This window comes from Mytilus trossulus, chromosome 2 (genome assembly GCF_036588685.1).
Source record: "Mytilus trossulus isolate FHL-02 chromosome 2, PNRI_Mtr1.1.1.hap1, whole genome shotgun sequence".
In the NCBI taxonomy this organism is placed as follows: Eukaryota; Metazoa; Mollusca; class Bivalvia; order Mytilida; family Mytilidae; genus Mytilus; species Mytilus trossulus.
The window spans coordinates 94771298-94797936 of record NC_086374.1 but is presented as its reverse complement, the minus strand read 5'-3'; the positions used below and the strand labels follow the sequence as shown (position 1 = coordinate 94797936).

General features: G+C 30.4%; 1 protein-coding gene across 2 annotated transcripts in view; it reads left to right on the top strand.

Moving 5' to 3' along the window:
* Positions 1-26639, top strand: part of LOC134708413 (mucin-4-like) — a 63621-nt gene that overhangs the window by 17464 nt on the left and 19518 nt on the right. The window contains exons 4-33 of one of the 2 annotated variants that reach the window (XM_063568917.1): positions 845-1150; positions 2657-2864; positions 3145-3395; positions 4373-4586; positions 6194-6451; positions 6882-7013; positions 7467-7670; positions 7943-8200; positions 8834-9050; positions 9500-9669; positions 10217-10381; positions 11152-11274; positions 11673-11795; positions 12678-12815; positions 14541-14657; positions 15230-15496; positions 15884-16015; positions 16730-16855; positions 17441-17566; positions 18293-18424; positions 18673-18930; positions 19297-19410; positions 19695-19820; positions 20199-20333; positions 21209-21331; positions 21619-21873; positions 22410-22676; positions 23215-23478; positions 25091-25219; positions 25822-25890. In XM_063568917.1, coding sequence (XP_063424987.1) covers positions 845-1150; positions 2657-2864; positions 3145-3395; positions 4373-4586; positions 6194-6451; positions 6882-7013; positions 7467-7670; positions 7943-8200; positions 8834-9050; positions 9500-9669; positions 10217-10381; positions 11152-11274; positions 11673-11795; positions 12678-12815; positions 14541-14657; positions 15230-15496; positions 15884-16015; positions 16730-16855; positions 17441-17566; positions 18293-18424; positions 18673-18930; positions 19297-19410; positions 19695-19820; positions 20199-20333; positions 21209-21331; positions 21619-21873; positions 22410-22676; positions 23215-23478; positions 25091-25219; positions 25822-25890 — 5407 coding nt within the window. The remainder of the gene's footprint in view (positions 1-844; positions 1151-2656; positions 2865-3144; positions 3396-4372; positions 4587-6193; positions 6452-6881; positions 7014-7466; positions 7671-7942; positions 8201-8833; positions 9051-9499; positions 9670-10216; positions 10382-11151; positions 11275-11672; positions 11796-12677; positions 12816-14540; positions 14658-15229; positions 15497-15883; positions 16016-16729; positions 16856-17440; positions 17567-18292; positions 18425-18672; positions 18931-19296; positions 19411-19694; positions 19821-20198; positions 20334-21208; positions 21332-21618; positions 21874-22409; positions 22677-23214; positions 23479-25090; positions 25220-25821; positions 25891-26639) is intronic. The other variant, XM_063568918.1, reaches the window with a different exon arrangement.

Here is a 26639-nt window from a genome sequence, read left to right as displayed (position 1 = left end):
TTTGGAAATTAGTATGGCGTTCATTATCTCTGAACTAGTATATATTTGTTTAGGGGCCAGCTGAAGGACACCTCTGTGTGCGGGAATTTCTCGTTACATTGAAGACCTGTTGGTGACCATCCGCTGTTGTTTTTTCTATGGTCAGGTTGTTGTCTCTTTGATACATTGCTTATATCCATTCTCAATTTTATGTACTGCTGGCTAATTACTGTCAGGTGTCCTAAAAGCTACATACTGTGGATTCATTTATTGTCGATGTACAAGTTTTCGTGGATTGAAGAAAACTTGCATATATTCATCATGTTCATAGATATTTGATTTCATGGTTTTCCGAAATAGATATAATGTAGAAAGATGTGGTATGAGCGCCAATAATACAACTCTCCATCCAAACAAAAATACTATGGCAGTTTGTAAGGTCCTTTGTACATTATGACAGGTATTCATAGCCAAGAGGATACAAAAATACTAAGGCAGTCTGTTGAATCCTTGGTAGAGGGTATTCAGAGGATGAAAAAATACTGTGGCAGTCTGTTGGGTCCTCTGTACAGGGTGCTTTAATATTATATATCATGAAATAAGAAATGAATATAGTTCAGCTATGACATAGTTAATACATTTTTAGACCCAGTCTTCATGCTTAAAATCAAGTCATACGGCCCTGCATGTGGGTTGTAAAATTCTTTTCAATGAGCCAACAGAATCTAAAAAATGTTTTCAAAAAAAATTAGCTTCGGGCTTGTGGATTCAAAAGTTTATTGTTAATGCTGAATACCTACATGTATTGCTATCATCGTGTAACACAATCTGCATATTCATTTTAACTTTTACTTTTCATTCACAGTTTTCTTCAAATGGTCTGGCATGCATGGGTTGCAGATATACTTCCTATGTTCCAAGAGAATTGAACGTGTTTACAGAAAGAGATGTAATAGCTGCATTATGGACAGATTTGGTTGTATCTAGATCAACGGAGAAGATGTTTTATCATCTTTATAGTGATGATGATGAAAATGGAGATAGAACACTGATTGATTCAGTGTTGAATAAAGTTTCTTCTAATGTCAATTATTACGCTCGAACAAGTGATTTTTCAGCATCTTGTGTGTATATAGCTACATGGGAAAATGCAAGGCTATATGGTGATTATGTAAGTACATGTAGTAAGATTTGGCCGAATAAAAAATTATGTGTGTTTCCTATTACCCTTTTTTTCAAGCTAAAAAATAGCCTACCCTTAAAAAAATTGTCAATTCTTAATAAGCACTGTTAAAATCAGAATGTCCCTATCAGACTCGATCATTGTTAAAAAAAAAAAAAGATAAAATAAAAAAATCCCTACCTTCCTACCCTATTTTTTTCAAAGATGTAATTATGGTAATAGGAAATTTACACACATATTTTTTAAGGCATTATACATTTGAATTATAATGAGATTGATAAAATGATTTATGAAGCACAAAGACATGCTATTCATTGAGGCCAATAACAAAGGATGAATACTATATACATTTGTTAATCTCCTTGGTTGCCATATACATGTATCATTTTACATATACATGATATTAATTGATAATGCTGATATTAAAAGTATTATACTTTGTTTACCCATCTGCAATTTTCTAGTATTTGTTCAAGATATTTAATTGCTCCTTGCTTTTGCGAAATCCAATGCAATCTTTATCTGCTTTTGCAGTTCCTATTTTTGATACCAGTCAGTTTATTAAAATTCCCTAAAAAAAAGAGCACTGAAAATTAGAAATAATAAAAGGTAAATTTGCTTGAATTCATAAACCTACATTATAGTCTAGAAATAATAGACTTTGCCGGAAACAACTATTTAGGTTCATATTAGGCTTATAATAAAAGAAGATGTGGTATGATTACCATTGAGACAACTGTCCACAAGAGACCAAAATGACACAGACATTAACAACTATAGGACACTGTACGGCCTTCAACAATGAGCAAAGCCCATACCGTATAGTCAGCTTTAAAAGGCCCCAAAATGACAATCTAAAACAATTCAAACAAGAAAACTAACGGCCTTATTTACATAAAAAAATGAACGAAAAACAAATATTTAAAGCATTTATAACAAACGACAACCACTGAATTACAGGCTCCTGACTTGGGACAGGCACATACATAAATAATGTGGTGGGGTTAAACATGTTAGCAGGTTCCCAATCCTCCCCCTAACCTGGGACAGTGGTATGTTGTTCCAAATCTTATATTACCATGATTATCCTCTCATGATTTTTTCACTGTGTCAATATAATGTTTCATAAAGCAATATGCTTTAAACCACAAGAAGAAAAAAGATTTTTAGTCATATTATTACATTAAGTACTTAAGGTCCTGTTGTAGATTATGGAAATTGTCTTATACCAAGTTAAAGTGATAACTGACACTTAGTTAAAGTGATAACTGACACTTAGTTAAAGTGATAACTGACACTTAGTTAAAGTGATAACTGACACTTAGTTAAAGTGATAACTGACACTTAGTTAAAGTGATAACTATATATATATAATACTTTTGTGCATGGACACCCTCAGAATGCTTCTAACACCTATTGTCAGTCATGGGAAATACTTGTTAAAGTGAAGTTTAATATCATATACATTAATTTATTCTCTTTTTCTCTTTTCAGAAAACTGTAACATTTCAATTTATCTTGGCAACAAATGGTGAAAAGACCTATGCTTACTCCTTGTTTAAGGATGTGACTATCCTGTCTCCACCTGGTGGCAGACAATGTGCTATAGGATATTCTGGATTAGGTGGATCCAAATCAAGTATATACTCCTTCACAGAAAGTGCCTTTGACGTTAGTGAATTTAGAGGGAACACATTTGATGGTTGGTAGATAGTGACATTTTTAAATATTAATTTAATGAAGGAAAACTGTCACATTCAACACTTGTATTTAAAACACACACAAATAATTTATATTGAATAATTATGCATACCTTTATTAAAGATTTATATAATTCTGGATTATCTGAACAAATTCATCTGTACCAAAGAGTTAAAATTTTAATATTGTGTTATGAGCTACATTGTATAGGGCAATTAACTTTTTTTCAACTGTAAAATGATTGTTTACTGGAATCATATATATTTAAAATTCTATTGCAGGTGCAAAGGGTGTATATTTTATGTCACTTAACGCAGATGGTCCAATACCACCAAACCCAGCTTCTCAGTGTGTGAGGTGGTATCGTAAGAATGTTAATTCAGTTAGATCAAACCTGTTAAATAGGAGATGGTGGTTAGCTAATATGTGTCCTTGCAATCAGAGAATGATGGTTTTTGATGGAAGATTTTATTTCTTTTCATATCAAAATAATGCGGTGTGCTTTGCCAACTACAGATTTGGTATCAGTCGTGTAAGTACACACTTATATCTGATTTAATGTGCATAAGTGTATCCATGTAGATTAAGACATTAATATATTTGCCTGTGATGTTTGGAATTTGATAGCATACACCATGTTTAAATGCAGTATTAAATGTCTCTCTTTCATTCTCTATCATCCTGTATCCATGGTAAACACATTAACATGCTATAGCCTTTATTGACCCTCACAACATTTCTTTGGCTAAAAATGGACCTTGGAAGTGATTTTACTAATGTATGAATGGGTGAAGATTTAGATTACAAATTAAAGAATAAAATTGCATGTGTCAAGAAAACCCTGACATGTGTTACACCTCCCAGAAATCATGATTAGACAATTCATTTAGATAATTAAATTCAGGATTGATAAAACTTGCAAAAATATAAATCAACAGAATGGTGTAACATAATTTTTTATGAGTACTGTAAACCAACTTATTTTCGCGAGCGATTTATTTTCGCGACTTTCGTGAGTAGAAAAAATAATGCGAATATATAAATCGTCGCAAATATGTCAATCTCTGATCTTTCTTCAATAAAATTCATCAAGTAAATCAGATAATCGCGAAATTAAATAGCCGCGAAGTGATCAAGAAAGGGTAAAATGCAAAATAAAATATTCGCGAAAATAAGTTGGTTTACAGTATTTGTACTTGCTACCTTTCTTCTTTGTGTATCTGTTGATATATATATCTGCATTTATTTTGAAAATCCATTAAATTGATACCCAGGAATAAAATTACCCTTACAGTATGAATTGATTAGTATGGACATAAAGCAAAAAAAAACAAACACCAAGCAATTACATCTGCATATAAGACTTTGTTCATATTTTGATAAGAAAAATCTGGTTCATGGAACACTTAAATAAGATATTATAGGCACACACAGACATGCCAAACAAAAGTGATATTCAAAAGTAAAATGTTTATACATAAATAACAAACTTTTTATTTAACTTTTTAGATTTGTTGCTATCACCAGTTCTATGGGTTCCTGCTTAGGAATCGTCCAGATGCTGGTACTATGGTTACAGGGAACCCTTTTACTGATATTGTTACATACCAACAAGATAATGTTATCCCTAAAGAAAATTGTTGTGAAAAATCAGATAATTGTTATCTGTACTACAGAGTGAGACCAGTGGGATTTTGTTACAGGCGGTCACCATTTGGTATATGTAAGTACATGTATTCTGCTGATTTATAGGTTAAGATGAGTGCTCCATATTATAAACCAACTTATTCTCTTGACCTTCCTTGAAAGAAAAACAATGCAAATATAAATCATCAAGAATATGGTAGCTTGGATCTGTCTTAATTCAACTACATCTTGCAAATTTGAAATCATCAACTTTAATCACCACAAAGTGGACTTGCATTTAGGGGAGATTTTCTTGCGCCGTTTGGATTGCCTTTGAGATGAAAAACAGCAATAAAAGCACTGTTCATTTACTTTGTGTATGTTTATTGCTGTATATGTACTGATTTTGTGGCATGGACGGATATCCCATATCCTTTTGTTTTTTTCTTAGATTGAACAAAACGCAAATTCAACTATCCACGCTAAACATGTTGGTTTATAGTTACAAATGAATACTCTGTTTTGCTGTAAATTGCTTACTTAAATATTTGCTTTTTCATAATGATTTCTCATATATACCATTTTATAAGTATTTAAAACTATTTAACCCTTTCAACGCTATACACGACATATGCCACGATGACGTACACCGTTCGCCACTGCTATTTGCGGCATATGCCGCGATGAAAAAGGATTTTTCATTAGGACTCTTAAACCATTCGGTTCTCTCTAATTTTTCATCGTTTGAATCTAGGATATGCAAGGTCTCATTTGCACTTGAAATCCCGACAATTTTTATAGTAAAATCATGCAGTAGAAGGAAAATAGAAGGAAAATAAAAACAAATATTTTGACAAATGCAAATGGCGGAAATCGGAAACGAAGCTGTAAATATGGAAAAATTTCAGCATTTCCTTGGCGTAACAAACAACGAGGATTAGTTAAAAGGTTTCTTGTTATCTCAATGTGTTTATTACATTAAATTCGTGTGGGAAATATGATTTGATCGATCAATACGAGACGTAGAAAAAGGGGGGAAAACGGAGGTTGACTGAAATTTTTAAGCACGGAGCTATTTATTTGTGCCACGATTAAATAAAACGTTATGTATGGTACAATACGCTACTGAATTGGGCAATTGGTGTCTTCTTTACAATATGGCAGATAAAACAACAAAATAAATGAAGACTAAAAGTAGTTTTTATTCAAAATTCAACACAAATGTAATAAATTACACCTTTTACCTGTTAATTACCTGAAAACGCAGGTAACCTGATAACAATTTCAGTAAAATAATTGCCTATCATTACAGTTCATGCTCTCCTGAGCATTTTTCATGCAATAACTTTCTCTGTATCTCATATAATAAAAAAGATACAGCAGTCTGAAAAGGAAAATACTGTTCTAATGAATGAACTAAAAAAAAATGCAGCAGCAGCAGCCATTTTTCTATTTTTTTGTGTAGCGTTGAAAGGGTTAAAACTTGAAAAATTTATGAGTGATGGTTTTTCAAGGTAAATGATGGAAAAATAAGTAGATCAGCAATCACAGTATGAAATATGAAATGCTTGTTATACATTATGGAGTCTAAAATAATGTAAAATAATTTGCATAGAGGACTTGGTTCTATAATTTCCTTCTCGTTATAATTAAAAATAATTTGTTTCATCTGACTTCAATGAATAAATTTTGTAAAATTTTCAGTCTTTTCCTTTGGGGATCCTCATGTTGACACATTGGATGGATTTCAATACACATTTAACGGCTGGGGGGAATACACCATGATGAAAATTACAAATGAAAATGTAACCTTCGAAGTTCAAGCTAGAACAGACTTAGCTACTTCAAAGAATGGAACTGACCTAAAGAAAATAAATGCGACTATATTTAGTGGTTTTGCTGCACATGCACAAGAAGATGTAAATGCAACTATGCAAGTAGAACTAGCCAGTGATTTGGAAAGTAAGTTATAAACCATTGTTATGTTTAAAAACAACTGAATTTAAATATTTATTTTTTTTGGTTTTAGTTACCTGAACTATTCAAAATTGTTACCATTCTCTTAACAGAATTATTACAGTTTTTAAAGAAGCACATGCAGTTAAAAGTAAAAAGTCAAAGATTTTTTATCATTTTGAAGTAATTATGTAAAATGGATGTTGCATTCTATATGGAAATAAAAGATAATTCCAGAAAGCCCTAGCTAGCTAATTAAAATTAAGGAATAATATGAGACTTCTATTTAATTGTATATGAAATATTATATGTTCTATAATTCAGATGTATGTTGTTATGGCCTGTCTGTTATAATATTTGAAAGCTTTCTTTACAACAGTAATGGTAGTTTATGTTGTTATTGTTTTATAATATTTGAGAACTTTCTTTATTACAGCAATGGTAGTTTATGGTAACGGGAATGACTACACAACACGCTTTAATACTGAAGACAACTTTGCTGTTTTTCTATCTGGGATTGTGTTGAGACGTCAAAATCATACACTTGCTGTTGCTTTCTCCGAGTCAGGTGATTCTAACAATATTTTTAATATATATATCATGTTAATCTGAATTTCACAGCAAGGCATATTTTCAGGTATCATACCAATATTGCATTTGGAAAAAAATGGCCCCTTAGATTAAGTTGACTTTACCATTTTAGTTAACCCAAGATATTTGGTTTTGACAGCTCAGATCATTGTCGAATGATTATCATCCTTGTTAAAGAAGAGTACTTGTACAATGCATGCATGATAATGTAAGACAGTGTTACATATGTTTACTTAGATATCTTTAATTTTACATATATCTTTTGGAAAGAATAATCTGTTGAAATAGGTTATATTCTACCAAATTGTCAACGGTCAATACCATTTTTGACTATTATTTTAATGTACATAAAATAGTGAGAATTTTTTTTTTTAATATTGATTTTTTTTTTTCATTAAATATATATATATATAATCCTTTACATTTGCAGGGATTCAGTTAAACTTTCAGGTAAAAACTCGGCAGTTGACTTTGTCAGCATCAGTTCCTGAGGATTTTAAAGGTCAAGTTAAAGGTCTTATGGGAAACTTTGATGGCGACAAAACCAATGAATTTATATTACCAAATGGAAGTGTACTTCCACCTGGTGATGTGGATACTGAAAGAAAAATCTATAACAATTTTGGTCAGCTGTGTAAGTAATTAAATCTCATGTTTAGTGATGTTAGATTAAAAAAGTAAAATGACATATAAAAAACTCTAGATAATTAAAATGTAAACTTTTTATTTATCTTTTGTGACTTTTTTTAAAATCTTTTCTTTTGAAATTTCTTTACTTTTAACATGAGAAGAGTTTTAAGTGCATTATACTTTACAATTCAATGGCTCAATCACATAATTTTAAGCACCCTTTAACAAATATTAGGTATCTGTTTTTATCATAGTATTACAATTTTTGTATTATAGGGGAGACAACTGCATCCAATTCAATATTTGATTATACTGATGGGAAATCCTGGACTGATTATAGTCACAAAGATTTTGTTCCATTGTTTATTGATGAGTTTGACAATAGTACGCTCCAGGCAGCTTATAGCGTCTGTGGTGGCAGTGATGACCAATATAAAGCTTGTATCTTTGATTACTTAGCAACTGGGGATCAATCATTTGCTGATGATACTCAATCAACAAATGTGGAAGCTGAGTCTGAAACTGCACAATTACGTAAGTTTTGTTTTTATTTCTATACTTTAAAGACAGTATTAAAATTTTGAAGGGTAAGCTTCCAATATAAAATTGTTGAATGTCTTAATTTTTCTTTGAGTTGAAGGACAGCAATAAGAACACTATTCATGAGAATTGAGTTAAGTGATTTTGTGATCATATCCCCTCTTTAATTTATACAATGACAGACGTTAACAGAATATTTTTCTTCACATTTTTCTCAGGAACTACACTACCAGGATTTCTGAAATTTGGTTTCAGAGTTTATATATGTCAGCTATACTGTGTGGTGCGTTTTCAGATTCCTCACTCAACAACTTCCTCTTTTAATACTGAACACTTTTATCATTTTACACATGATAGCCAAGTTGAAAATTTCTGTCCCATTTTTCTAAGGAATTATACTAAAAGGATTTCTAAAATTCGGTTTCAGGCTTGATATAAGTCCGCTAAACTGTGTTATGTGTTTTCAGATTCATCACTCGACAACTTCCTGTTTACCGAACACTTGCATATTTTTACACTATTAATATTATCCACTTGCGGCAGGGGTATCATCAGTGAGCAGTAGCTCACAGTTTCATTTCTTTTGATGAAACTGTAATATAATTCAATAAATTCATTATCTTCCAGAAAATGAGGCACCAGAAATAGAGGGAGAAGAATCTATCAAAGTTGTAGTAAATCAACCTATAAGTTTCAACTTCCAAGGTCAGGATGATAAACCAGGTTTTACATACAGTATAATAGATAAGCCAGGCCCAGGTGGAGGCTCTTTCACATCTGATATTTCCACAGGAAATCTGACATTAACTTGGACACCTGCAAATCTAAATACAGAAAAAATCAGGTAAATTTTGGTAGAATTTCATACCTGCCAAGTTTTCAAAATGCCCATGGAGGTTCTGCATGGAAGATGGCTGCCACACTCCTAAAAAAAACCTTCAAGGGGGCCAGTGTAATGTTGTTTTTTGGCTTCTTCATACTTTTATAAGCCTTAATTAATTGTATGAAAAAATTGTGGACATAATTGCTCTTAAAAAATTGTAATTTGGGAGCCTCCATGGGGAAAATCCCACACAAATAGTGACAGTTGGCAGGTATCATTTTGTTTTAAAAAAATTCTAGGGTTGAGGAGTGAAACAATGAGGATGTTCTGTGTTTGATTTAGTATGTAGTCATTTGGTATTCATTCTCTATTTTCTATTTTATTTTGTAAATTGAGGAATATTAATTTTCTTTCAGACTTTGATTAAATTGTATGTAAAACTGTGTAATTATTTTACATAAACTCCACAGGGTAACTACTGTGGACAGTGATGGTGTAAGAGCAGACGCTATAGAGGTGGTGATTATGGCGTGTAGTGGATGTTCAGGTGACCAAGGAACATGTGACTATGAAAATCTCAGAAATGAATCCAATCCAAACTATGTGATTGCCTCATGTAACTGTACAACTGGATGGTCTGGTAAGGACATATTTTATTTTGTTTTAAATATAGATGACATTTGATTATTTCAGATTGCATCTGTCAAATATCAAAATCTAAAATTAGGCTATGATAAGTATACAATGATCTGTTATATAGAATTTAGAAGTATTGGTATCTAAATCAAAGCAGATACCAGGAAATGACATTTTGCAATTGTTTCAATTCAGTTAAATTTTCTATGTTTTAAACTGTTAAATATTTAACACTTGTGAAATTATCATACTAAAATCATATTGAGAAGACAATATGATTGGGAACCTTTATTCATCAAGAGTTACTTTCTTATTTGGCCACTTTTTGCATCTTTTTTTCTTTGAAAATTTCTTCAATGTAAGTATGTTTGAAAACTAGCAAGAAAAGCAGCTGAGTAACTGACTTTTGCTATGAGAGTTCATACCTGAGGTTTGGTTGAAGAAAACCATATGTATCTTTGTGCTTAATGTATGGGAAACCAGTAAGACAGTAATATGTAAAGGACATGTACAATAGATAAATTTTTAACTTTATTCCTTCCCTTTTTCAGGTGATGACTGTGAGAATGATACAGATGCTTGTTCTGATAACCCATGTGCTTTAGGACGTACCTGTATAGATTTATTACCATCTGATGAAGTATCACTTAATCGTGGTTACAACTGTTCTAATTGTCCACCAGGCTACAATATTACAGCCGATGAAAAATGTGAAGGTATTAAAGCAAAGAGATAGATTAAGAATTAAGAATTATTCCAATTGCAATGAGGGCATAAATAATTATAATTTTAAACAGTAAAGGTTAAGCCTGAATATTTTAATATTTCAGAATTGAATGCTTCTTTATGTATATTCATTGGGGTGTGAAAGCGTTGACCAAAGTACATTCTTTAAATGTGTGTACGGGTCAACACTTTTACAACCCAATGAAATTATTTAAAGAAGCATTCAATCCTTATAATAACATTTTTTCGCTATGATCATGAAACACGATTACTATCAAGTTTTTTCTTTTATTTACCTGTGCACTTTATTGTAGAAGCACATGTCAATATGAATGTTACAATTCATTTTGAAATGAAGTTGATTTAGGAATAATGTGAGATTGCAGTGTAGCCAATCAGAATGACATATTATAATGAAACATACATCTAATGTAGTTATTAACCCTTGACACACACACACACAAACTCTTATTGTAAGAATTCGGTTCATTGATGTTTCAAATGAATTTTCCAAAAATTATAAATCGATCATTCTTTATAATTGATGAACACATAATTTCTTTTTTTTTATATTACATCACCAATCCACAATGTTGTTTTCTTCCTGTTATGGTTTTCATTACTCTTGGGTATATTCCTACTTTTTGTCATAACTCTTATACCCTTATAATATTTTGCATTACTTGAAATAGAAAAAAATGCCAACTTTGAAAGTGATGGAGTTTGATAATTGCAATTAAAATGACTCTTTTGTTTTCAGATATAAATGAATGTTTAGATGGAACAGATAACTGTCCAGCAAACAGTAATTGTACAAACACAGATGGAAGCTTTACATGCCACTGTCTGGCAGGGTTCCGAAAAGTGGGTTCTCTGTGTCAAGGTTTGTAATAACATAAGTTTATTTGAGGTTTTATCAATTTGATTTGAAAGATTAAATAACCTATGTGACCTTCTTTGAAGATGTTTATGTCTAGAGTTCATACACAAAAGGACATTAAGATCCTATCTAAAGAAACTTGACTTTGGTAATTTATTCTTTTTAAAAAATGGATAACAGTTTCTAACTCTAATGATTTTAGTAAAAAAATTACAAATTTGAAAAAAAGGACTATTCCAATAAACTGGCAAAAAAGAATTGACACCTTTAGTCTTGACATGATTATAAAATGGTAGAATTCAATGAAACATGATATCTTATTTGAATGTTCAGCAATATGGAAATGAGAATAGTTAATTTTAAACCTGAAAGTATCAGCTGATGCAATTATATTTTCACAGACATTGATGAATGTACTGAAAGGACAAGTGGTTGTGATCAGAATTGTGCTAACAGCGATGGAAGCTTTACATGTAGTTGTGTGTATGGGTTTGAGCTGATAGCTGATGGTAAATGTAATCAAAGTAAGTGTAACCTAAGTCACAACTTTAACCATAAATAGTAGGAAGGTGTATTGAATGTAGGTAATTGTGTTAGTCTAGTTTCCCATTTTGTTATGCCCCACCTAAGATAGTAGAGGGGCATTATGTTTTCTGGTCTGTGTGTCCATTCGTCCATCCGACTGTTCGTCCGTCTGTCTGTCTGTCTGTCTGTTCGTCCGTTCGTCCATCTGTCTGTTCGTCCGTCTGTCTGTCTGTCTGTTTGTCCGTCTGTCCCGCTTCAGGTTAAAGTTTTTGGTCAAGGTAGTTTTTGATGAAGTTGAAGTCCAATCAACTTGAAAGTTAGTACACATGTTCCTTATGATATGATCTTTCTAATTCTTAAACCTTATTAAACTTTTGACCCCAATTTCACGGTCCACTGAACATAGAAAATGAAAGTGCATGTTTCAGGTTAAAGTTTTTGGTCAAGGTAGTTTTTGTTGAAGTTGAAGTCCAATCAACTTGAAACTTAGTGCACATGTTCCTTATGATATCATCTTTCTAATTCTAATGCCTAATTATATTTTTTATCCAATTTATGGTCCATTGAACATTGAAAATGATATTGCAAGTGGGGCATCCGTGTACTTTGGACACATTCTTGTTTATTATAATTTGAAAATGAAAATTGTATGTAACTTTCAGCAGATGATTATCAAAAGTATAGATATATCAAATTTTTTGTGAATGTAACTATATACTATTAGATTTGTGTAAATTGTAAGGTAATATATTAAATCTATTGCATTCAACCTAATTTTTGATCAAAGATGTTAATATATATACTTCACCAATGTATTATCCTGCTCTTCCAAGTCAAATCTTGGAAATTTCTGATTGTATAATTTTGTATCTTCTTTTCAGCAATATTTGATGTCTGTGCACTGCTGAATTTAACCTGTGAATATGGTTGTGATAACACTACAAATACTAATCCAGGAACCTGGGAGTGCATATGTCAAGAAGGGTATCAACTTGATATTGCCAGTGGCGATTGTTCTAGTAAGTGTTATTTATATAACTATAAGACAAGGTATGATTGCCAATGAGAAAACCATCCTACAAAACCTAATGACTTAGAATTGAGCAACTATAGGTTAACAAATGTTATAATATAGAGTAAGCCATAAAAGACCACAGCAATATTGATGAAGGGAGAAAATCAAGGGCCTTGTTAGGAAAAAAACCCCTAAAAAATACAATTATCATAAACAGCAACCAATAACAACCACCAAATTAGAGACCCTTGTGCAGTAAGAAAGTTCAATTACTGTGAAAGTACTTTTATTTGTGGGGTACCAATTTTCCTGGTTTTCATGGATGACTTTATCCACGAATTTAAGGATGTCTGCTTGTCATGTTTTGGAATTTTTGACAGATTTTCGGAATCCTCTGGTTTTATCCATTTGAATGCCTTAAAAAAAATCCCCATGAACCCCCATTTTTCTTTTTAGAAATCTTTTACATTTATAATTTTAAGTCATTTGTAAAAGTCTTATAAAATTTTATTTATTTTTTGATAGTATTTGAGAACTTAAACTAGTCAATGATAAAGCCTTGAAAAATCAAGAGAGAACATTTTCCCGCCAAAATTCCAATGGCTAATAGCTCGAAAACAAGCACATTGACCCCTATATTTTTTTGGCTTTTTTGATTCCTCAATTTATTCCCTTTCAATACATACTAGTTTTATGAAAAGTTATTTATTTTGAAACTGAGCAGCGAACATCCTTAAGTGTCCAACGAAATAGAACAACCATTGTCCAAATCAAGTCATGGAAAGATCCCCATCGGTAGTTATGATCTAGAAAATATATTGAATAACGCCAAATCTGAGAATACTTTAATAGCAGTCATAGAACTACAACCCCATGCAGGATTACATCCATTTAATCTTTAATAACCTAAACTGTACAACTTTTGATCTTTTAATTTTCATAAAAAAATATTTTTGATCGATGAAAGTCAAATTTCCAGTATTGATATGCTTGTATGATAAAGTGTTCATTTTATATCCTCATAGTTTTGGACATATGGGAAATTAGAATTTCATGCTGGGCTTGATTTTGATAAGAATTATTTGACAATTCAAGATACTTTTATAGCATTCGTTAATGTTACTGTTTTCTTTAGGTGACATGTTTCTGGCCTAATTAACACCTTTGATGGTCTTTAATCTGTTGATCACTTTATCATGGGTTAATTAGTGTTATCACTACGATTTACATGGGTCAATGTTTACTTTGCAATTTCCTTCAATCCAGACTATGTGTAACCTTCGTTTCTTAAGGCTTTAATTTTTCTCTTTTTTTGGGGGGAAACTAAAATCCACGAATTTAAAAACCCACGAACATGTAAATATTGCTCAAACCACGAAAATTGATACCCACGAATTAAAGTACTTTCACAGTAGCTAAAGCCTGCAAATAGAATAGCAGAATTAATTTTCTTCATTTCAAACACAAGTTATGTATATACATGTACCAGAGTTGATATTGATATGTTTCACAAACCTTCATAAAGAATACAATATGCTGGTAAATATATATATATTGCTTTATAATTCCACCTAGTGTATTATAAGTATACTTTAACATGAAATTAAAATTCCTGTCATAAGGCAATACTCTGAAATGAAATTTCATATAATAGTAATATGCAGCATTTATAAAGTGAATTAATACATGTATCAATCTTTCTGAAACAGTTGATAATTTTACATTTCAGATATAAATGAATGTGATGCTAATGTATGTACACAGAACTGTCTGGATACTGATGGTAGTTATACCTGTTCCTGTTATACAGGATTCAAATTAAACGCTGATAAAACGTCATGTTCAGGTAAAAATCATACACAAGTATTGCATGTAGTTGAATATTTGATTGTCATGATGCACATACATTGCAACAATCTCTCTGTATTAAATATATATATATGAGCTTGATATTAATATACTAGCTATCCTTCATAATGCCTTCAAAGACAGCGAAAAATCATTAAAATCCCTTTCAACGTTGTTTTTCGAAATATTATTGCCCATCGCATAATTAAACTAATCAGTTAGTTTAAAAGAAATAGCTCTATTGGCATCTTTTAAGCCATTAAAAACAATCAGAGATATAGACTTGTCAAAAGACTAATAGAATGTTAATGATAATTCTTGTGTTTTTTCTTGTACAAAAAGAGGAGTAATGATTGATATTTCATACCAAATTTTGATTTTTGGGGAAATTTGGATAAAGGTACTGAAAATAAACACTTTATCAGCAATTCATTTCAAATGGAAAAAAAAACCAAACTACCTGATACTTTGGAAGTCCAGTCAAATAAAAGGTAATGAGAATGAACAGTTTAAAAAGCATATATTGTTTTTGATTATGTGCATTAATAAGCTTGCTCTATCTTGTGACAGCCTGTGTGAATCCATTTTATGGTGACAACTGTGCAAGTCAATGTAGCTGTGGACCAGGGGCTGACAGATGTGATCCTAGTCGTGGATGTGTTTGTAACAGTGCCTGGACTGGAGATAATTGTGACGTGGATGTCAATGAATGTGTAGTTAATCCAGGCATATGTATAAATGGCGACAAGACTTGTGTAAATGAAGATGGCGGTTATCAATGTAATTGTGGCGCTGGGTATGAAAAAGTGTCTGCAATCAACAGTGTTTCTTGTGCAGGTAAATTTTTGGTTGAATTATGTACTTTTTTTTTAAAATGTATTTAATAAACACATATATATATTGTAGAATGAGTCCTGTTTTATTTTCTTTGTTTAAAATCAATTTTCTTGTCAGACTTGTAAATAACTGACTTTTTAAGCAATTTCTAGATTAAATTAAGGAGAAAAAAGGTGACAAACTTTATAATTAATGAAATTTGAGGTTCAATACTTTTATTAATGCTCTATTTCATATTAATGTTCTTTTTCATATTAATGTTCTATTTCATATTAATGTTCTATTTCATATTAATGTTCTATTTCATATTAATGTTCTATTTCATATTAATGTTCTATTTCATATAAATAAAGTTTGCCATCACAATGTTTTTATGCTTAATTATAGATGTAAATGAATGTAGTAGTGCAACAACAAACAATTGTTCAGCCACAGTTTCAACGTGTCAGAATACAGATGGTGGATATACCTGTAGATGTAACACTGGCTACCAAACAATAAATCCATATCAATGTGAAGGTATGACCATATATGTAAAACAGAAAATATTAGAGAATAAATCTAATATACTGTAAATTCATAAATTATTATGTGCATTTATTATTGCCATTTTGTCATAAAAGACTTAAAATGCAATTTTAATTTTTACGATTTTAAGAAAAATCCTGTTTGATTCATATGTATTTCAAAATGCGAGTTTAAATTATTGCATTTACAACACTCGCAATAATTTTTGAATTTACAGTATCTATATAATTCACATTAGTCTGTAGAGATTCCTTGAGATCTCAGTTTTTGAAATAATCCATGTTTAAAAGTTACATCATGCACACATTTGAGTTTATGGTTCAAATCAACAGGGTCTTATTTGTGAGTTGCACACCTAGTGCCTACCCACAAAATATTTTTTGTGGCGATAAAAACAAAACTACTTTTCCATTGCTCTGCTTGTTAAACATACACCAATAAGAAACCAACCAAATGACAAAAATAACACAAAAGACTTTTAGAGAGAAACATAGTTTTCAACAATAAACAGGTGTTTATATTTATACAGTATCTCAGACTTAAATCACCCAAAAAGTGTGAATAAAATCAGAAACAATGAAAGATATCCATTTACACTAAATTTTCTGAATGACCAAAATATGACAACCACTAGCAATGTGTTTGCTTTTGAACATAGTTGGTAGCAGTAGTTTTTAATTAATTCAAACTTTTGATATACTACAGATGTAAATGAGTGTACAACAGAGTCTGATGATTGTGAACAAGACTGTGACAATAATGTGGGAAGTTATAACTGTCGATGTTTCTTTGGTTACGAACTCAACACGGACAGAAAAACTTGTAAACAAGGTAGGCTAATTAGTTTCTGTATGTATAACAAGTTTCTGTATATATAACAAGTTTCTGTATATATAACAAGTTTCTGTATATGAAATAAGTTTCTTTATATTGAAAATGTTTCTTTAATCAAATATGTTTCTGTATATTGAATAAGTTTCTTTATATTAAATTAGTTTCTGTATATGAAATAAGTTTCTGTATAGTAAATAAATTTCAATATCTCTGATGCTTTTTTACTGATAATAACTTTTAATCTTTGATAATTTTTTATTTACATTTCTCTTATGAAAACGCATCATGTAAATGTAACGGAATTTGATGAGACTGTTATTAAAGTGAGAGGGTTAGCGCTATAGAACCAGGTTTAATCCACCATTTTCTACATTTGAAAATGCATGTACCAAGTCAGGAATATGACAGTTCTTGTCCATTCGTTTTTGATGCGTTTTGTTTTTTGATTTTGCCATGTGATTATGGACTTTCCAAATTGATTTTCCTCTGAGTTCAGTATTTTTGTGATTTTACTTTTTACACTCTTAATGAATTTTGACAGATTACAAATTTGAACATGAGGTATATGATTTCTATTTTTAGTGTCAGATCCATGTGGTACTCTGAGTAACCTGACCTGTAGTTATGCATGCAGACTAAAAGACAACGCTGTGTTTTGTTATTGTCAATCTGGATATAAACTACTGGCTAATAACGAGACTTGTACAGGTAAATCACTGTTAACTGGTTTTATAGCTATTTTTTTTAATTTTCCTTGGATCTTACTGGCTGATAATTTCCTTTATCAGCACAGTAGAGTGATATGAAAAATTAACAATAGAAACTAAGGGCGCATGTGCCGTTGTCAATGAAATTAACAACTTTGTCATACGTAAATTAATGATAAACAGATCTAGATTATCATTGGTCATCTCATCTCAATTGCATTTCTCACTTACAACAATAATCTAGAACTACTGTATATGATCAGTGTCATTTATAACATTGATGGTCACAGGTATTAAACTATAATAAAGAACTTTGTTGTGAACTAAACAAAATTGTGAAAACAGAAGGGAGAATTGAAAGAGGGAATGTGTCAAAGAGACAACAACCAACCAAAAGCCAAAAGCCTGAGGCCACCAATTGGTCTTCAACGCAGTGAGAAAATCCTGCAACCAGAGTTTGTTTGCAGCTGGCATGAAACAATAATGTATACTAGCTATAGTTCAGGGAAATGGATGCCAAAATACTTACCTCCCAAATCTACAATTGAACCAAAGTTTAATATAAAAAAAATTAAGACTATAAACAAAGGCTAGAGATTCCTAAACGTATGGAAATATGATAATATCCCATATTGATCTGGAAATAAAATTGAATTTAATGTTCTCCTTTTTTTTTTTTTTACCACATCGAAACTTTTAATATTTATTTTACATGTTTTATTTGTAGATATAAATGAATGTGATGATGACAGTATAAATCTGTGTACAGATAAGTCAACTTGCTCCAATATAGCGGGAAGTTTCAAATGTAGTTGTCCAATTGGTCAGTTCTTGGAGAATGACCAAAGAACTTGTTCAAGTAAGTACAAAATATTTAGAAAAGAAAAATGTTTTTCTTTTATGTTTTTACTATTTTTATTTATAATTGTTTTATATATTTTTTTTTTTTTTTTTTTATTAAAATGAGACATGACAAACTGCTGTTGTTATAATATAACTACAATTGATCCATTGGCAGAAAGATTAATTAAGTCATCAAAATTGAACTAAGAATGGACAAATTGAATTTGAGAATACATTTCATGACATGCTTTATATACATTTCAGATTGTGATCAGTATCACTGGGGTGCCAGGTGTAATAATACATGCAACTGTGGTGCCGGGGCAGAGAGGTGTGACCGAATAACTGGATGTGTGTGTAAATCAGGATGGCAGGGGACACTGTGTGATGCTGATATCAATGAGTGTAATGGTGCCGTCGACCCATGTGATACCTCTCCCAACCAAAGATGTGTCAACACACCTGGATCATTTGTCTGCCAGTGTGTGACTGGTTACCAGAATGTAACAGGAACTTGTACTGGTAAATGAAAGAAAAAAAACATTTTGATTTCAATATTATTGTTAAATTGTTTTGCTTATGTTCAACAAAAAAGTCTTCTAAAATTATTATGAAGTTAATTAATTTTGAAAAGAACCAAATACTATCAAACCATAAAACATTAAGTAATACAACTCTTGTCAAGTCTTTTTCTACATTTTTAGGTTACTTTATGGATTTATTTAGGACATGTCATCATGTCCAGTTAAAGTTTTTTTGTACAAAGGTTTGAGTTTTTATAAGCATGCAAAAGTAGAAGTAGTTGTATCTAGTTTAAAATTCCAGATTTTTTTCTTTTTGTGTTAATGGCTGGAGAGTTTATAAGTAAAACCTGATTGCTTCTTTCAGATATAAATGAGTGTAGTAACAATCCATGTGAACAACTATGTGCCAATACAATCGGAAGCTATACATGTAGTTGTAGAGCTGGCTTTACTAAAGATGCTAATGACAAATGTCAAGGTAATATTCATTATATAGTATTTTGTCGGAAAATTCTATAACAGTTTCCGCTATGACAATCTTTAATTTATGCATTCTGTGTAAAGATAATGTATTTAAAATTTTGGCATTTAGCTGTATTTTGTCTCAGAATGACCTTAGTAGATCTGTTTCTGATTAAAGAAAGAAATATAATAAGTTGCAACTTTAAAATGGCTGCCAAAATATATATATATAAAAAAATATATTCAGTTATGTTTTAATGAACTTTGTTTTGATGAATAATTAGAAATCTTATTTTGTAGATATCAATGAATGTGACACAACTTTGAACAAGTGTGACCAGAACTGTCTTAATACTCCAGGAAGTTATAAATGTTCTTGTAATGATGGATACATACTCAGCTCAACAGACCAGAGGACATGCAAACGTAAGTTTTTTGCCAGAAATCCTGAATTTATATGCTAGTTGGAAATTAGAATTAACTCCAATGTCATGTTATTCTTTTATTATTAAAAAAAAATCATATTGGTTGTTAAAAGGTAGAAAATTGAGTAAATTATTAAATTTGTGTTTTGGAAAATTTTACTGTTTTGAATAGATTTTACCTTAATTCTTGATACCAGTAAAATATTTATATAAGATTTGTGATAATGCAATTTATAAAAAATCAAAAAAGGGCTTTTATATATTTATGCACCAATCATGTATGAAGACAAGAAGAAGAAGAAGAAATCTAGTAAAAGAGTACAATAAATTTGTGTATGCAATGCAATATTTATATACATATTTATTATTTAATTCACAGCTAAGACAGAATGTTCCAATTTCAATTGTACTTCGCCAGGAACTTGTGCTGTCAATTCTGATCTATATGAATACTGTACATGTCCAACAGGATACAATCTAACCATGACTGATAATATTACTGGAATCTGTGAAAGTAGGTTTTAATGTCCCATGCTTAGTTTCAATAATTTTATTTATAGTTGATTGGTAAACAAGTTATGACAACTTATATTAATCCCTTTCCACTTTACTCTTGCAACTGCTAGCCTACTCTTTTTCGATATCTGCAAGGGTGTCTTTAACGTGCAAGAGATATAACTCTCTCTTAACATGGTTCAGCCATATATCGTCCCCTTCTGAATGTTTCTCAAGACTATAAATGGTGTCAAGGGAGAGCCAAAAATTAAATTCAATTCAATCAGAACAGGGATCAAACCAGGAACCTTTGTGTTTGTAGTCTGATGCGCTAACCACAACATCACAGCTCTCTTAGTCGTTTGAGACAATCAAGATTTGCAAAATGTGCTGCATTGGTATGACAGATAATATTTACATTATTATTAAAACTTAATTAATCCATCACTATCTTTATAAATTATAGTTAGAAAATTTAAATGAGAATAATCTTTTTGAATAAGAGGAGATATATCTTAAGAAGACAGCAACTCAATGACAAAAATAACCAACAAATATCTAAAGGTCAACGCATAGTCTTCAACAATAGATTCACATTATTAACATTTTAAGACATTCATTGCCAAAATGCTACACAGTCCACAAAAAAATAATAACAGGCATAAGTCATGAATTTTGCAAGACATGAAGGAACTCTAATAATGAATGTGAAAGGGTCTTTCGATTTCATTTAAATCCTGAATTAAAAAAATCACAATAAATGTCTTCACCAGTTTAATTGTATTGACTATAGAAAGAGATAAAAGAAAATCTATAATAATAATTTATTGAAATCCAAGAAAGTTTATTTTTTAACAAGAATTTCTATAACAGTATTTTTATTAAATATTTCAGACATAGATGAGTGTGAACCAAGCAATCCATGTGGTGATACGTGTACAGATAAAACACCAGGGTACGAATGCTCCTGTACCAAAAATGGTACAAAACTGGATAGTGATGAACAAAGTTGTACAGGTTGGTATATAATTGTGTGGAGAGAAAATTAATGTTTCATATTTTTTGTTTAACCAATTCTAAATAAAAAATAAAAATGTACATTGAATGTTAAGAAATCGACAAATAAAAGTAGTAAAAACATTAATATTGTTATAAAGTATACATTATAGTCATATATGTAGTTGAATATTCATTTACAAAATCTTGATATTAAGATATATGTATATCTCTGTGTGAAATTGAAATAAAATAAATTATACGGTGTTGATCTATACTTAACTAAATTCAATATTTTATTTCTTTAGCTTGTGCTGAAGGAGAATGGGGACAGAACTGTGTTGAAAACTGTACATGTGTGACAGAAAACACCAATTCTTGTAACAAAACAGATGGAAATTGTAATTGTAAAACTGGCTGGAAGGGAGATAACTGTGATACAGATATCAATGAATGTGACAATGCCACAATATGTCAGACTAATTCAGTGTGTGAAAACACCAATGGATCCTATGTTTGTGTCTGTGATGAGGGATATTTTAACTCAGCAGATGTTTGTCAAGGTAAGTTTTCAAAATTTTTCTTTTTTTTTTTTTTTTTATCTATGAGGCCCCTTATGGGGGGTATCCAAGTAATTACATTATTACTAATGTTCGGCCAATATAATCACATAATCATTAATTGTTTTTTTTAACAAAATAATCAAATAATCAAAAATTCAGTTCTAGATTATCACATAATTAAATAATCGTGAAATATTTGGTCTGGTAATTAAAAATCAAAAAATCAAAAGCTTCATGAGGTGACTCATCTGTAACTGTTTTGTACTTTTCTACATGTCTATTAGCTTTAAATGTTTGGTTAAATATATATTTATTTATCTCTGATATTGAAAGGAAGACAGTAAATTGTTTTCCAGATAAGAGATTCTGGACTATGTTTATAGAATAGAGAGTCATGAAAAAAAAGAATATAGTAAAATGGCCTAAAAAAAAAATTAAAAAAATCTGAAATGAAAACCTTCCAATCCATACCATCAGATAAGAAGGTAATAACATATTATTGTTTTACTCCTGATGTAAAATCATTTCTTTTCCAGTATGTGGTTCCAACACATTTGGTAAAGACTGTGCTCGGACCTGTAGCTGTGAGGTAACCCAAACAGACTCCTGTAACAATGTTGATGGTAGTTGTACATGTAAAAGTGGTTGGCAAGGAACCACCTGTTCTGTGGATGTTGATGAGTGTACAGTTACTTCCTATATATGTAATACTACATCTAATTCTGAATGTAACAATTTAAATGGTACCCATGAGTGCAATTGTGTGACTGGATACCAGAAAATAGCTAATGGAAGTTGCCAAGGTAGGCTTAAATTTTCAAGGACTATAAATTCAGAAGTTACTGTGTGCATTTATTATTTTGAATTTTGTTTTTTTAACATAAAATGCCATTTTAAGTTTTGCAATATTGAGAAAAAATCATGTTTAATTCATATAAAAAATTTCAAAATGCCAGTTTAAATTATTGCGATTATAACCCAGTCGCATTTTTCGCAATAATAAAAACATCTCAATAATTTTGGAACATACAGCAGTATTATTGATGACCCACTACTTGAACTTCTGAGTGTATAGTAAAAAAAATATAATATCACAATTGGAAGCTTTTACAATTTTTCAGTTAAATTATACATAAATCTTAACAATTTCAGATAAAATGGTTATTTTCTTCCAAGATGATTGCATTTTTTATTTCATATGTTTTTTGTGCTTTAGCTCAATATTCATACAAATTAGATTAAAAGCAGCATGTAAGCTATTATTTAATTTTTGATCATAGTGAACTGGTAATTTTATTTCCTGTCCTGTTTGTCTGTTCATATTATAATGTCTTTTTTCAGAATGTGGCAGCACAAACTATGGAGATAGCTGTTCTCAGGCCTGTACTTGTATTGCTGCCAATACAATGGATTGTAACAATGTTAATGGTAGTTGTACTTGCAAAACTGAATGGAAAGGAACCATCTGTGATGTGGACGTAAATGAATGCGATGATGCAACAACTTGCGCCAGTGTTCCTGATTCAACTTGTGAAAATTCAGATGGTTCTTATGATTGTGTCTGTAATGCTGGATATCAGAAGAATGCGTCTAATCTCTGTGATAGTAAGTTTTGCTTATCAAATTGATGTAAAGTGTTTTAAGTTGAGTTCTTGCCACCTTTATCTAAAAAAATAAATAAATGTAATATGGATTTCATATTTAAATTCTCAACATCTCAGTCACCTATATATGATATGAATGTGGATGTCATTTTCAACATCTCATCAATGCAGATATTCTGAAAATTTTTAAAATAATTTATGAATAGTTTTTCTATTTTTCATTCCAAATCTATTTAAAACAAAATTATTATATGTAATACATTTGTTAATACTTCTGCACAGCAAATGACATCTTATGAAATGTCTTGTGAGTATGCTGTACGATAGAGTAGTTTTTAGATTTATTTTGTACACAGTTTTAATTATTGTACATCAGTTTTTTTGTTTTTTTTTCACTAAGATTAATAGAAAATATTAAATAAAATTGTCCAAGTGGTTCAATTTTTAAAATTGGTTATGCAGACCTTGTCTCCAGTTTGTACTCTGTCATATTTTTGTGTTGTTTAGTGCATATTGATGCAACCATGTCCAATTCTGCAATTATTTTTTTTTCAATTTTTTTTCTACTTATAATTAATCTATCAAACCTTAACAGTAATTAGTTATCTCATTTGTGATATGAATAATATTTGTACAAATGCTATCAATATGTGAAGGGGATATCATGCTATGTTGTACTAAATATGTGATTGTAGAAAGTTTCATCTTAATCACCTTTTATGGATGCAAAAAAAAATCTAGCCTCTTTGTGCATCAGGTCCATGATCACAATTAATTTGTAGTGCATTTCTTTTAGAACATAAATGAAACAGTTTTTTTAAAATCCCACCTGCGCTTTCTCAATGAAATATTTACAGTGTGTTGTACTACTTTTTGTTACAAATTATACCAAAATTATAGAAAACTTCATCGCCTCTAACTCAAAATATGGACAATTTTGTGTTTAGGGTGTCTGGAAATTTTTTGACAGCTTCGGAAGTGCTAATTTTTAACCTTTTACAGCTGAACCAAATCACTACTTTCCTGTAAAATTCTGGACCCAAATTTTTTTACAGTGTAATTTCACCCCCTACTTACAATTTTAGGCATTAAACATGGAGAAATAAATTTGGAAGGGGTTATAAAAATTAATGGCAAGTAACCCACTGTTAACACTAGGGACTATATTCGTGAACAACGAAAATCAAGGTACGACAATTGTGGTCCCGGACCATCAATGGACAGAATGTAGGACCTAAAATAAACAGGATTACTAGTTGTAGAAAGTTGTTATACAAAATAAACTATGTAAATAATTATAAGAATACAAAGATTGGCATAAGAATAATTATTTTCACAGGCAATGATGAAAAAATACAGAATGTGTCAGCTTTCTTTTTTATATTTATTCTTTTACATATTATATATAAAAAAGATGTGGTATGATTGCCAATGAGACAACTGTTCAAAAGAGACATAAATGACAAAGACATTAACAACTATAGGCCACTGTACAGCCTTCAACTATGAGCAAAGCCCATACTGCATAGTCAGCTATAAAAGGCCCTGATATGACAATGTAAAACAATTATGACTGGCTAATAGTTCATGGCATCATTTTATTTTTCTTGTAGACATTAACGAATGTGGAATAAGTAGTTTGAACAACTGCACAGAGAACGCATCCTGTGTTGATATCGACGGCAGTTTTTATTGTGTTTGTGACTCAGGGTTTACTGGCCAAGGAGATGTAAATTGCACAGGTTAGTTTATTTTATGATCTTTTTTTCATTTGCTACCATTATTATTTTCTTGTTAAGCTTGTCGATCTTAAGATATGCCTAGTTTCCTTAAATCTTTTCTAATTTTTTTTTAGATTTTCACATTTTCTAAGCATTTGATTAGTTTATTGTGTAGATTGCAGCAGAGTGCATAGTTAGTTTTGCTTTGCCAAAAAATACATGAATTTCATATATATTTCACATCATATTTCTTTAATTTGCTTTTGTAAATTTCAGTTATAAAGGAAGTTGTAGATAGTAAAAGGCTATGTATAGTCTTATTACAAATTAAGCAGTGTTTTTGATTATTTGTGTTTTTATGTCATCTATGATAAACATGATTTTTACTGCTTTAGTGCTATTGTTGTAAGTGAGGTATTTTAAACATTCATATTAGAAAATATAAATTACCATTGAATGAAATGGTTGTAAACATACAAATTGTTACAGTTGACAATATTTAGATTAGGAACAAAATTGTATCATACTCAGTCAAATTTTTTTAAATGTAGTTAGTATAGTTATTTATGTTTACCAGTTATTATATGAATAAATTACAACATATTTAACTATTATAACTGAAGCTGTTACAACAGTTGAACCTGATACTACACAAACAACAGAAACTACTGAGTCAACAACAACAGAAAAAGGTATCTTTTCCTACCATTTGAATTTTTGTTGACACATGTCAATTTAAAAAATATTCCTAATTGTGTGGTTTGTGGTGAATACTTCTTTCAAAACATTTTGAGAGGAAATTAAAATCTAAAACAGCAAAAATATGATAATTTTTGTTGTTGGTGAAAATGATACAATTTGGATGATTGAAAAAATAAATCAGGAAATAAAAATTTCTCTAATAAATTATCATTATTTTATGGGATATTTTGATAATAAAAAAAAACAAATAATAAAAGCATAAAAGTCATTATTTTGCTGAACAGATTTGTATCAAAATTTGATTTGATTTTCATTTCCTCAATTATGTTGGGACTGGTTTAGTGTGTCAAATGCAGGACTTTGCACAATATTTTTTCTATTCAGAAATGCCATTAAGTTCACATATTTTACATCATATTTCTTTAGTTTGATTTGGAAATTTAACACTTGCAATGAAATACAGTAGAAGATAGTAAAATATTATTTATAGACCTTTTGCCAATTAATCTTTATGTTATAATGTCAGCTACAATAAGTATGATTTTTACCAACAGTAAAATTACTGCAATGAAGTAACTAAAATGTATCTAACTATATTTTTATAAGAAATTTACATTTGCATTTGAATGAAATAATTGTAAACCATACAAATTGTAACAAAGTCAACAATATTGAGATTAAGACATATAACTGTAATATACTGAAACCAAACTTCATATGTAGTAAATATTATTATTTA